Source organism: Ambystoma mexicanum, chromosome 2p (genome assembly GCF_040938575.1).
Source record: "Ambystoma mexicanum isolate Mex_15411 chromosome 2p, UKY_AmexF1_1, whole genome shotgun sequence".
NCBI lineage: Eukaryota > Metazoa > Chordata > Amphibia > Caudata > Ambystomatidae > Ambystoma > Ambystoma mexicanum.
Genome location: NC_090923.1, coordinates 1,288,925,250 through 1,288,938,998, shown reverse-complemented (window position 1 = coordinate 1,288,938,998; position 13,749 = coordinate 1,288,925,250). Strand labels below are relative to the sequence as shown.

At 43.1% G+C, this 13,749-nt stretch overlaps 1 protein-coding gene across 6 annotated transcripts in view; it reads right to left on the bottom strand.

The window, feature by feature from the left end:
* The window catches only part of EEF2K (eukaryotic elongation factor 2 kinase), a 347,873-nt gene that overhangs the window by 48,065 nt on the left and 286,059 nt on the right, over positions 1 to 13,749 (bottom strand). For all 6 annotated transcript variants that reach the window (XM_069645609.1, XM_069645607.1, XM_069645606.1 and 3 more), the window contains one exon: positions 6,090 to 6,167. In XM_069645609.1, the coding sequence (XP_069501710.1) occupies positions 6,090 to 6,167 (78 nt within the window). The remainder of the gene's footprint in view (positions 1 to 6,089; positions 6,168 to 13,749) is intronic.

Here is a 13,749-nt window from a genome sequence, read left to right as displayed (position 1 = left end):
GCTGATATTTCATGGACACATCTCACATTTTGAAAGAATGCACTCATGTTTGGGAACACCACTCCGATGACACATACTTAAAAGATCACAATTTCATGTAGGTACAGAAACCACATACACAGTAAGATCATGGCACCTAATATCGGCAATTCTCATCTTCAAACATTACCTGGTCTCTCACCACATAGACATGTTTGCAACTTTTTATAGACCCTGGTAGTCGGGCAAACAAGAAATGGCAGCACTCTTTTTTTTCTAACTCCAGGCCCCTTTTATTAAGTCTAGTAACATTCCAAGGGTCCTGTCGTTGTGGAGTAATCCTTCATCAAAGACAAATATGCAGGGTACAGTGCTCACATTAGGAATGACCACCTACCGACCCTTTACATGTGTGTGATCTAAGACTGCCCTCTAGTCGCCCGCTGCAGTTGGCACGTTCCAGTCACAGTGTTGCCTGACAGCCAATAGGGATCTGTGCATGCATGCTCACTTTGCCCTGGCTCTATTGTAGGTGTCCCTTCTGCCTCCTGGCTGTGCTCATCAGCAGATATGGATACCCATGTGCTGTCCATCCGGTTGTATACTAATTGACCTTTTCACAATTGACCTAGGGAGAATTGACCTAATTTAGAAGGTCAATTAGGGCATATATGTGGGGGGAAACCCCCCACAATCCCCTACCCAATCCAAAACCCACCACAACCCCTCACCCAATCCCCTTATAGTATTTATAATCCAAAACCAACCCAATACATATATAAAATGACTAAAATAATATAAAAGTCAATTGTGCAGAAGGTCAATTAGGACCATTATAATTAGGTCAATTGTGCAAAAGGTCAATTGTAAAAGGTCAATTAGGATAATACCGTCCATCCATATGACAGCATCACAGAGAAATCGCCATGTGCAGGCCAATCCATCAAATGAGGATCTGTAACTGCTATAAACTTGCTGAGGCTTCTTCCGAATCTGGCTAATGCATTTGGGTATCTATGTTATTGTGCCCAAACACTCCCTTTGAGCATTATCTTTCAGCTGTTGCACTTCTGATTGAATACGAAGTAATAAACATTAGAAAAAAAAGAATAATTGACTGGAGGATAGCTCAGGGGCAACGTGCTCGCCTTGGAAGCAAGAGGACACAGAACAACATGGCTTCGATCCCTGGGTCTTCGCTTAGAAACCTCTGGGTATTAAGTGCGTTATAAATGACCTATCATATAATATCATATCAAAATAAATAAATAGAAATAAGGCAAATTCATCTGAGCATCTGCGACAGAGCACCCTCAAATAGGGATGATGTTTGGCACACCAGCCATACACAGAGGGGGTTCCCCAAAATATTAGTTCATAGTAATGATTAATTTGAAACCATTCTGGACTCTTAGCGCCTAACTATCATTTGGCAATTCCGTATTTTAAAATGATTGCTGTCTAATTTATGCTTTTCAGGGCTGATAGAACAAAGAGCATCTCCTCTGATTCAGCAAGGGCACTTACACGCAGACAGAGGGACTGACTGTGGGGGGAACCTACAACCAGCCAGCCAGTCAGCACCTCCATTCATACGTGTGCCCGGTGTGCACTCAACACACACATATGCATTGGTCTCAAGCAATTACCTGGATGAAGGGTAAAGGGCAGCCCTCCATTCAAGTGCGTGCTTGCTGTGCATTCTGTAAATTGCACGTTCACCTGCTCCTGGTCTGCGAGTGGACTCGGGCACAAGGTCATGGGTGTGTAGCATATTTGTAGTTTCAGTGCACACAGATGATTTCGTCCCATCAGCGGCAGGAGATATGCGTAACTGTATAATTATCATGAAGTAACATCAGTTGTTTTATTAGACTAATTATTAGTTGGACTTTTCCTTTATTTGATTTTCTTAAAATCCAACTTATTTTCACTTGGATAAGTGATTCTGATGGTGAAGAGCCTGTGAGGGAGGAGGCATTTGAGACAACATCAGTAGTGAGTGGCAAACAGTCAGTTCCAAGAACGGCCAAAGTTGTTCACCATTATTTTTCTGTGCCATCTTGTTAAAGAGTAGATTTAATGTGTAAACATTTAAACCATTTAATGGTGAGGAAAGATTTAAGACAACTCCCAAACCAGAGTAGCAAAGGAGAGCTTCAGAAAGTGCAGTTTAAGTGTTTTGAAATAAAGCAGGACCCTGCCCCGCCTCGAGCTCTTGTTAGAATCCATTAGAAATGGCCCGTTTGCAGAGGAGGTTGATTGACAGAGCTTGCAACCAAGTGTCAAAAATAAAATCTTAAAAAGGGGGAGGAACAAATGTCGATATGGCTGCTCAGAGTCTGATAGGAACAGCTGGCGAAAAAACTCCATGTCAGGGTCTGGGATGCGTGTGATGTCCTGGAATATATCAGGGATCAATAAGTACTTGTCCGACAGCAACTGGGTGGATTTTGTTCGATCCTTTGAGCTGATCAGTTTGCAGGAAACCTGGGCAATAACACCCTGCACTTACAGGGGAATGCTACTTTTTTCGATTCCAGCTTCTCAAGAAAAGAGTGGCCGACCCAGCAGGGGCATTTTAGCATGGGTAAGCACAGCCATTTACGCCTCTATTACCACCCACTTGTTGGGTTCCAATGATTTCCTAGAACTACACCTAAAGCTTCTTTATGGCACCAAACTCCTCCTCATAAATCTATCCAACTGACACTCCCAGAAAGGGGGAGTTGGATGGTTTCTTCTCCTAAAGGAAAGGATCAAAGCCTGGAGTTCCAAATGTCGAGGCCCCATAAAAGTCTTGTTGACCTACTGGAAGAGGAAGATGCAGCATGGGGCATTGGACAATTGAACACCAGTAAATCCAAGAGATCCTGAAGAGGTGGCTATTTTGTTCTCATTAGGTAATATGAGGGCTTGTAATGGTCAATTTCCGGGGAACTCCCCAGTGAAGATGACCTTTGACAATGGCGTCTGCAAGAGTAGGATCGATTATACTTTGATCAATCTGGAAGTCTGGTCCCTTCTTTGGGACTTTACAATTAAAATAAGACCAGAGAACAATCATCACCATCAAGCTCTGGAGGTGCCCCAAACCTTCTTGAGCAACGCAAGTGAAAATGTGCAGGCCCTGAATGTTCCTGTGTCAATAACTGGACACGCCAGGCTCTCCATCAAAGAGTGGGTCCTACCAGTGGCCTATAATATTAAGTTGCCGCTGCTGGAAGGTTTCCTTCATGCAAAGAAGGATAATGTAGTGGAAATAGTAACCTTCCACCAGATGCTGACCAAACACTTGGGGATTATTTCTCTAACCCCCCACCAAAAAGTAAGCTGTCAGGCGCAGGGTACGACTCCTTGGTTGAATAGCACTGTCACCGAGCTAAGAAGATGCTGGTTCAACAAGCTAGACATGGCAATGCTGATGGCCCTCTGGAATTACGTATTGCCAGGAAAAACTACTGTGCTATGCTTAAGCAAAAGAAGGCAGAATGGGTAAGGAAATTGTGGACTTCCATGCTCACAGCAATAGATCGCGGTAACGCAACCATCTTCAGTGTTGTATCACAGAGTCAGCTTGAGTGGAGCACATTTCCAAGTTATACTCCAAAAACAGGGATTTTGAAAGTACTTTTTGTGGAGACTGTAGCGCCGCTCTTTGTGCTCCAATGTAAAATCCTGCTCTGCTGGTTTTGCCCCAGCAGGTGGTCAGGCAAGCATTTAGAAGTCAGAACCTGGGTAAGGCACCAGTCCTTGACAAGGTGCCGGTAGATTAGTATGCATCAGAACCAGAAGTTTTGATCCCTTACCTAGCAAAACATTATAATACGGTTCTCAGATGCCACACAGTGCCAGCCTCCTTTAGACACAGGGGGAAGATATATGCCTGGGCAGTCCTGGAACTTTTGGAAGCATGGCTATTCGAAAATACAGCTATCAACCACCTTCAGCCTGGTTTCCGTAGTGGTATAAGCACTATTGACCAAAATCTCTGCTTGCGTCTGATTTGCGATAAGAATGCCACCCTCGGGAGAATGAATATATATGCCGTGTTTATTGACTTGCGCACAGTCTTTGATGTTGTCCCAAGAGTGCGTCTATGGGACATAATCCGAGATCTTGGTTTACCTTCGTCTCTTTTTAATGCCATGCAGTGCCTTTATTCAGGAAATACAGCTGCTGTGAGATGGTGCATGGACGGTAGCATTACCGATCCAATAAGAAAAGAGATGAGGCCCATTATTATGATAAATTAGCCTGGCATGGGAAGTTGTGCTATCCTTGCATGTTTTTATTAAAATTACTAAAAATATTCTTTTGTATGTTGCTTACCAGTTCATGTATGTTGTTGTTATTGCATCATATGTTCAGTTTTCATCTTATACAATATAATTGTTTAGAGAAAGACAAAACCACTCTAAAAGATCATCAATGTAGAATGTACACTTAGTGCTGCAAAATATAGAATTGTAGACTGAACAAAAGGCTTGCATGCTATTTTGGCAACATTGAGCAATCCGATGCATACTGTCGTCATGTAAATAGCCTGGTCAGATGCTTGGTCAGTTGTGGAAATACATCCTCTGTATTACAAACGACTGTGTAATTGACATGCATACATTGCAGTGATAAGATTGTAAGAATTAAAAAAAATTATAATAATGTACAAGCTCGGCAGGAAGTAATGTTTTGCAGGGGAACTTTGGGGAAATGTAGCTCAAGGTCCTAGAAAACAAATATCTTAAGGGCCTTCTTGCCCTCCCCCACAACTCTACTAATCTGCTGGTGCATCTTGAAACAGGATTGCAGTCTATAGAATGCTTTTGCCGGGGACGTCCTGTCTATTACTGGGTATGGTTGTGGTCTTCTGAGGAGCTGGGCAAGTATAGAGATGCAGTGAAGGACCTGCTAGCCCAGGTAGCAGGAAGGTTGCTTCTATGGTTTACCCATGTCAAAAGCGTACTTGGCATTCTAGGACTAAGTGACCTTTGGCCAAATCCGACCAGTGTTTCTCCTGAGAGCAAAGCAGTGGTTAAGAGGGCCTATGAGATTAAGTTGGAACAGGTAATACTATCTGAGGTCAGAAAATCATCCTGGCTGCCAAGGTATTGGGGCAATAAAGTATGGTTAGGATACGAAGAGTATCTGGACTATGTTAATCCCAAATACGAACAAGTAAGTTATTTAACATTTCGGGACAGGGATCTTACCGCTAGCGAGTGTCCACAACATATGGAACCCAAGTGTCACAGCTGACTGCCCACTTTGCTCTGGGATATTCGAGAATGAAGTCAATTTCTTCTTAGTTTGTCAAAAATATCTGTCTTTAGGAAGAAGGTTTCTTAGACCACTCTTCAGGGAAAGATATGTTTGACTCACTGTATGCAAAGGACCAGTTGGCAGTCTATGCGACAGCGAAGTTTGTGGTTAATGCCTGGCGCATTAGGCAGAAAGATGTGAGTTCCCTGAGTCTTTAGAAGAGGTTTTCAATGTATTTGCTAATCGATTGGCATTCTATTTTGTATGGGGATTGACTGCAGATATCTAGGGTTTGTGGTATTTTTTACTTCAAGATTCATTGTATTCTAAATGTTCATGATTTGTACATGTATTGGTGTTCTGCATCTGATCTCAACCTATTTTTATTGATCTTGGTATGGAATGTTATTCCTTAATCTTGGTCATGATATTATTTTTACATGGAAAATGCTGCTATTTTCTTTTTCGTTTTTCTTCTTCATACATTGTAATTCAACTGAGAGATAGTAATGTACACATCTTGGTTTTAAAATATGATGTATTTAAACTTGTATGTACATTGATGATTGCTTTTATGATATAACGATATTGAAATAAAGCTGAACGAACGAACGAACGAACGAACGAACGAACGAACGAACGAACGAACGAACGACCGAACGAACGAACGAACGAACGAACGAACGAACTAACAAAATAAAGCAGGAGTCTATTTTTAAAGGCTTAAACAGCTAGCACATTCAGGTTGATATGAGAGAATACAGCAGTTGCAGGCTCAAATAATTTCACAGATGAGAGGGTTATGAAATACATGTCTGTGAAAGGAATAATTTTGCTAAGTTAAAACATACTCTTTCTCGTGGATCCATATCTTCTGATTCACTACGTCTTTCACTAGGACAACCACTGTCTCCACCATTTTCAGAGTCCTGTTAAGAAAACAGATAGAATGTGACTATTATTATATCATTTGACACATATTTGTGTTACACACACGCTCACACACAAACGCATATACACAAAACCTCTATATATATATATTTTAAGCAGGGTTCTTTACAAACTCCTTAAATAATAATTTCTCCTCTGATATTTTAGTTATATCTTTCTGTGAGAGCAGAATGGGCTGCAAGCGAAAGCTTTTCAAATTTGTTCTAAAATAAAGGAGATGGCTTTTTGCCATGTGTTTGTGATTGCCTTCATTTCAGACTGTAGGTCCATAAATATTGAGCAGCACACTGCCTAGTACATTTTAATTGTAACACAAATCAAAACATATGTGTTCTTGCGGTGCAGAGTTACGTGGTTTAGGTTTCATGTTTTGATCTGAACAAGGGCAATGCTGGCTAATTCTACTTTCATTTGATACCTTTTCCAACAGTTTTGAGGATTGACAGAAGGATGAACATGGTCTTTTAGGCAAGCCACATATGGTGCTTTACTGTATTGTAATGTGGAGTCATTATTGTGTAACCTACACTCATGTTTACTTTTTTGTCCAGATAAGGCTGGTCTTTATTTAAGATGACAAGTAGCTACAGTGTAAATTTCTGACATTATTTATAGTAAAGAAAAAACGGGAAGGCTTTAATCTATCTGCCATAATGTTTGTCTTGCCCTCATTCAACAAGATTTAAGATTCATCTGGGTTTTGATTACTGAAAAATACGAGGACTTTTAGAATCATCACAACATGCTACAATTAAGTATAAATAGAGATGCACACAGTTCTCTAAGCTTTTAATTAGACACTGACAGCAATGGGATCCATTAATGACATGTATTTGCTAGCTTCAAGATGCCAGGGAGACATCTGCCCTGCTGCTATCATTAATGAGGCAGCCAAGGAACTGGCTCCCTTCACCAAGTCTATAATCAACGCTTCATTTGAAACAGGCAGAGTCCCTAGCAACTTAAAAGACGTATAGGTCCTCCCACTACTAAAGAAGCCAACCCTAACATCCCCACTAACTACAGACCCATCAACATGTTTCCATTTTTATTGAAAATCATGGATAGAGCAGCCTACCTGCAGATTCAAGAAAACCTAGAAATAAACAACCTCCTTGGCCTCAGAGAATCAAGCTTTAGGCCTAGGCATGGTACGGAAACAGCCTTGATTGACCTAAAAACCCAAATCGAAGAGTTAAAAGACAAAGGCAAACTTGCCCTTCTACTATTATTAGATCTACCGGCCACATTTGATTTAGTAGACCACAAAGTCCTCTGCAAGCACCTAACCTCAGCAGCTCACTTCTCTCTTAAAGCCACCACCTGGATCCAGTCCTTTCTTGATAATAGATCAATGAGAGTCTTCTCTCCTTCAGCCTCTGCCGAGCCTGCACCAGTCACGTGCGGAGTACCCCAAGGATCCTGCGTGTCTCCCACCCTATACAATGTACTTATGAGGCCCCTGTTCAATGACCTCAACTGTCTGGGTATCACCTACACTAATTATGCAGATGACACCCAGATACTCATACCCATCACCGGAAACTATGATACTGACGCTAAAGTATTTAATGATATCTACAGCATCATACAGGCCTGGATGGCCACGCACGGTCTCTGTCTCAATGATGAGAAGACAGATCTTCTCCTCTTAGGCTCTAAACTAAAACTCAACAGACTAGACAAACAGTTTGACTACTTCAATATAGACAGTAACTCCATCAGGGTCTCCAAGGATGTGAAAACACATAGGCATATACATCGACTCATCTCTAACTAACAAGTAAATGCAATACCCTCCTCAACAGCATACACCTGCAAGTTAATCACAGCCTGCAGACCGTAGGTCACCACACCCAATTGCATCTCCATAGCAAGAGCTCTAGTCACTGTCAAAAATAGACTACTGCAACGCACTCTACCTTGGAACCAGTTAACAGAACCTGAAAAAGATGCAAGTTATACAAAACAATATGATCAGGTCAGGTCTGAATATCCCTAGATCCCAACGTATATCCAATTTAAGACGAAAGCCTGAATTGGCTCTCGATCAAGCAAAGGACTGCCTTCAAATCCCTGTCACTTACTCATAAGTGAATTGTGAAGCTAGCACCGAGATACCTGAACAATCACTTTTTACGCAAAACCTCAGCTCGCCTGACCAGATCTGCTCAGACACACTGCCTCAAAATCCCTAGGTTCAAGCTACAACAGGCAGGAGGCAGCAGCTTCCCCTTCTTAGCAGCCTAATTATGGAACACCCTAACTTTACCACTAAGAACTGAACCCAAATATCATCCATTCAGGAGAAATGCAAAAACGAGGCTCCTCGCCCAAGAATTCTAGATACCCCTTTGCCGTATGACTGCTCACTAGCCCAAGCCTCGGCAGCTTACCAATTGTAACTATTGGCGCAACTCTGCACTATTAACATATGTAAGAAGTGTACACTTGCAGATATGTAACCTATGTTCTATTGTACGGTCTGTAACCTTTTCTATGTAAGAAATGTGCCCAGATGCCCCAGGGCTTGGAGTTCTATACAAATAAACAAAATACAAATACACAATACCCTCAATGATGCAATTGGTAACTGTTCTTCTTAGATTACTTGTCATTTTGCTTGTCTGCCTATAACACCCTGCGTGCAAACATATATGTATATAATGTGTAACACACTGTTAAGTACACTATAAATCAGTAAAACCAATTTTAAAAAGAAACATTTATGTACAGTATGTCTATATATGCATCCATGTTTGTTTTTTTGGTCAATCCTGTAGCTACCTGTGGGAAGGTTAGTTTGGGCAACTGTAAATGTAAAGCAGATATAAGTTATACAAATAATGTTAAAGGTAAATCATGATTTTAGTTTCAGCTTGTATGTTTTAGATTAACATGCTTTGTGTAGATTAGCAAGCAGTTTTGCCTACTGGAGGAGAGTGTAATTGGACCAGTATTAAATACATTCTTTAGCACTGCTTGTCCCACTTTTGCTCTGGTGTGTGTGTCAATGCAGCTGTGCTTGGTGATAGAATGCACTGAGCACCATGTTACTGCTTTGCATACATGAGCTACTGGACATTTTCTAAGAAAGGAATTCTGGCTCCTTTTGCTCTAGTAGAATGGGGCATTGGATGAGCTTTTATTTGCATATTTGCTAATTTATGACATTCTTCAAAAAACTGTTCCAGTCATTTGGTCATCCACGCTTAACTGATGGCCGTTCCTTTAATCAGAACTCTAAAAAACACAAAAACAGACTTGTTTTTATGGTGGACTTTGTCCTTTGCATGTAAAACAGAACTGCTCTGTGCCCATCTAATTAATATATTTCCTCTTTGTCAGAAGGTGGTTCTTTGAATAACATCACACTATATGATTGATATGGAATTTGGAAATATACTTAGATGAAAATCTAGGATGATGGCCATGTGACCTTCATGAAGCTGGGGATTGGGAGAATACATGAGATTATCATCCAGATAAACCTCAACGTAAGGATCAAAGATTTCACTGGACACATTGATCATGAAGTGTTGGAATGCTGCTGGTTCATTGGCCAAGCCAAAAGGCATAACTACATTCTTGCATAGATCATACCAGGTCCTGAAGGCAATTTTCCACTCATTGGCTTCTCTAGCATGGACCAGGTGATACATTTAGCGTAGGTCTACTTTGTGCTAGACTTGGGACACCTAGTTGATGAGTACTGCTATTAAAGGAAGGGTCCAAGGTTCGTGACCATGATATCATTTACAGCATAGTAGTCGTTGCACAAACTTAGCTCCCCCCTTCCTTGGACATGAAGAAGAGTGACAAGACTGTTAGGGACGTACAGTTCTGGAAAAATGCTTTTGTTGCTAGGTTGTCATATAATTGTGAATGTAGGCATGTTCTTATTGTGTAAGAGCATATATTTGCCCTCACAGGGAATTTTGGCTCCCAGAATGAAATCAGTCGAGAAGGGAATAGTTTCTTACCTGTAACTCCATTTCTCCAGCATTGGTATCTTTCATGGATTCACATGCTTAGAATATTCCCCGTCGTCAGGCTGGGAACGCTTGGTAAATTTATAAAGCCGTTTTCCATAGGAAAAATTTCAACACTTCTGTGTCCTATCTATGTCATTTTGGGCTGCTTGCGCATGCCCCAATAGGACGTAGCGGTATAAATGCCCTGCCCCCGCGGCTCCCTTCAGATTTTAACCCCTTCAAAGTAGAATGGGGTATGACAATGCATTACTTACCGTAAAAGCATTTCTGATGGTTGTATCTGCTTAGATTCACATGCTGTGCATAGGTCCGACATCCAGTGGTCACTGCGGAGTATTGCATTTTGTTTTTCGTAGTCGAAAAGGGACGTCGACAAGGCGTGTCTGAAATACTATCCCTATAGTGATGTGCGTTGTACTCACAATCCCTCACGCGTCAATTTCCCTCTGTTTGTATTTTTCTGCCCTGAGGGAGCCTTCTAGACGTGAGTGAGTACAGAAAAGAGAGATATAAAAGGAAGTCTATGTTCCTTCCATCCGAGCGGGGAGGAAGGGTGGGCGCATGTGAATCTAAGCAGATACAACCATCAGAAATGCTTTTACGGTAAGTAATGCATTGTCTTCTGATGTTTGTTAATCTGCTTAGAATCACATGCTGTGCATAGACTAGCGAGCAGTACCCGGAGTTGGCGGTGGGTTATGAGAAGGAACAGTAGAGAAAAGATGTCTTAATACTGCCTGTCCCACCTCGGAGTCAGATCTCGAGTGTGTATCTAGACAGTAGTGTTTTGTAAAGGTGTGCAGAGAACTCCAGGTAGCCGCTTTGCAGATGGACTCAAGGGGAACATTTGCAATGAATGCTATGGACACCCCCGTGCCTCGAGTAGAGTGTGCTCTTGGCTTAAAGGGCAGTTCTCTCTTAGCAAGAGTATAGCAGAGAGTGATGCATTGAACAATCCATCTAGAAATAGTGGACTTTGAAACTGCATCCCCTTCTCTTCCTGCTGCCACCGAGACGAAGAACTGATTAGTCTTCCTCAGTGGTCTGGTTCTTTCCATGTAGAACATGACCGCTCTGCGCACATCTAGTGTGTGCAGAGTTTTTTCTCCCAAGTTGGAAGGATTTTGAAAGAACGTTGGCAGTTCTATAGACTGGTTTACGTGGAATTTCGAGATGAATTTCGGAGCAAACCTTGGGTGCGTGCGTAGAACCACCTTATCTCTGTGAACTGTAACGAAGGGGTCTAGAACAGAAAGAGCCTGTAGTTCACTTACTCTCCTGATGGAGGTGATAGCTATTAGAAAAGCAGTCTTAAGAGTGAGGTGTTTAAGAGATGCTTTGTGCATGGGTTCGAATGGTGAGCCCATGAGTCTGGTAAGTACCACGTTAAGGTCCCATCCGGGAGCTGGGTCAGCTATCGGGGGGTGTATTCTCTTTACTCTTTCCATGAAGGCCTTTATAACAGGGATCTTCCACCACGACACTGAGCTGGGAAGTGGTGTATGCAGAAAGTGCTGCTAGGTGGACTTTAATGGAATTGAACACTAGACCTGAATCCAATAAGTGGGTCAGGTATAGAACAATATGTGTGGGAGAGCAGTCAATCGGGTTGATGCTTTTTCCTCTGCACCAGATGACAAATCTCTTCCACTTGCTAGAATAGCAGTGGCGAGTGTTAGGTTTTCTGGCTTCCCTGAGGATGTCCATGCATCTCTGCGGGAGCTGTAGATGTCCGAATTCTATGATCTCAGGAGCCAAGCTGCTAAGTTCATGTTCTGGGGGCATGGATGCAGAGTCCTGCCCTTGTCTTGTGACAGCATGTTGTAAGGGCAGGGGAGTTTCACTGGGGGAGATAGAGACATCTCCATCAAGTGAGCGAACCATGGCTGTCGAGCCCACATTGGGGCCACCAGTATCATGGTCACTTGTTCCTGGTGCATCTTGTGCACCACCTTGTTGAGAAGGGGAGTCGGGGGAAAAGCGTAAACAAATTTCCCTGACCATTGCATCGACAGACCGTTCCCCTTGGATTGGTTCTGGGGGTACCTGGAGGCGTAACTTTGGCATTGTGAGTTCTCCAGGGTTGCGAACAGGTCTATTTCTGGGAATCCCCATTGTGAGAAGATGTCGAAGACGATGTCTTCGTGCAGTCGCCATTCGTACTCTACGGGCAGGGGGAAATCTCTGCTGAGTTTGTCTGCCAGCAGACTGAGTTCCCCTGGTACATGTTGTGACAGTAGGAACATGTTTTGTTTGAGAGCCCACTTCCATATATTTTGGGCCAGTTTGGACAGTCCTGGAGAGTGGGTGCCCCCCTGCTTGTTGATGTAGTACATGGCTGTGGTGCTGTCTGTAAGGACCAACACAGTCTTGCCTTGTAGGTGTTCCTGGAAGGCTTTTAGCGCCTTGAACACAGCTAGTAGCTCCAGTAGATTTATGTGTTTGGATGCTACGTTCGGAGTCCACACTCCGTGAGCAGTCTGATGGGATAGGTGAGCCCCCCATCCTGTGAGGGATGCGTCTGTGGTTAGAGTGGCTTCCGCCGCGGGTGTGGCAAAGGGTTTCCCTCTTTCCAGGTTTTCCTTTGTCCACCACCGTAGCGAGAAAATCAAGGCCTGCGAGACCACCACTAGTTCGTCCCATAGTCCGCTGGGCTGACACCACTGGCTGTTGAGCCACTCTTGCATAGGGCGCATGCGCAGGCGCGCGTGAGGTACCAAATAAATACACGACGCCATCATGCCTAGCAAGCCATTGCTTTGCGTACCGTCACCTCTCGACCGGTCACATATTGAGGAATCTGAAACAGCATGTTTTGGACCCTCTCGTTGGAGGGGAAGACGAGGCCGTCCTTTGTTTGAATTAGAGCCCCTAGCAATTGTTTGATTTGGCTGGGGTCTAGGCTGGACTTCTTTTCGTTGATGGAGAAGCCCAACTGGAACAAAAGGTCTACAGTCTTTTGGGTATTGGAGAAGCATGTTTCGTAAGAATCCCCTGTTATGAGCCAGTCGTCGAGGTAAGGGTAAACTGGGATGGACAACCTGCGCAGGTGGGCCGCTGCCACTGCCAGTACCTTCGTGAATACCCTTGGTGCCGATGCTATGCCGAAGGGTAGCACTCTGAACTGGTAGTGTTTGTCCTCTATCATGAACCTGAGGTATCTTCTGTGCGCTGGCAACATTAAAATATGAAAGTATGCATCTTTCATGTCCAATGTTGTCATGTAATCTCCCTGTGATAGCAGTGGGATCACTTCCTGTAAGGTCACCATACGAAACTTCTGGGGTTTGATAAACTTGTTCGCTGGGCGCAGATCTAATACAGGGCGCATGGTTAGATCCTTTTTGGGTACAAGGAAGTACACTGAATAAATACCTTCCGTTACCTGAGATAGAGGCACGACCTCTATGGCTCCTTTTTCCAGCAGTTGTTTTACTTCTTGGAGAAGGATGGCAAGGTGTTCCGGTGTCATGCACTGTCCCCTCGGGGGTCTGTATGTTGGGGAACCGTTGAATTCGATGCAGTATCCGTGGGCTACGGTGGAAAGTACCCAGCGGTCTGACAT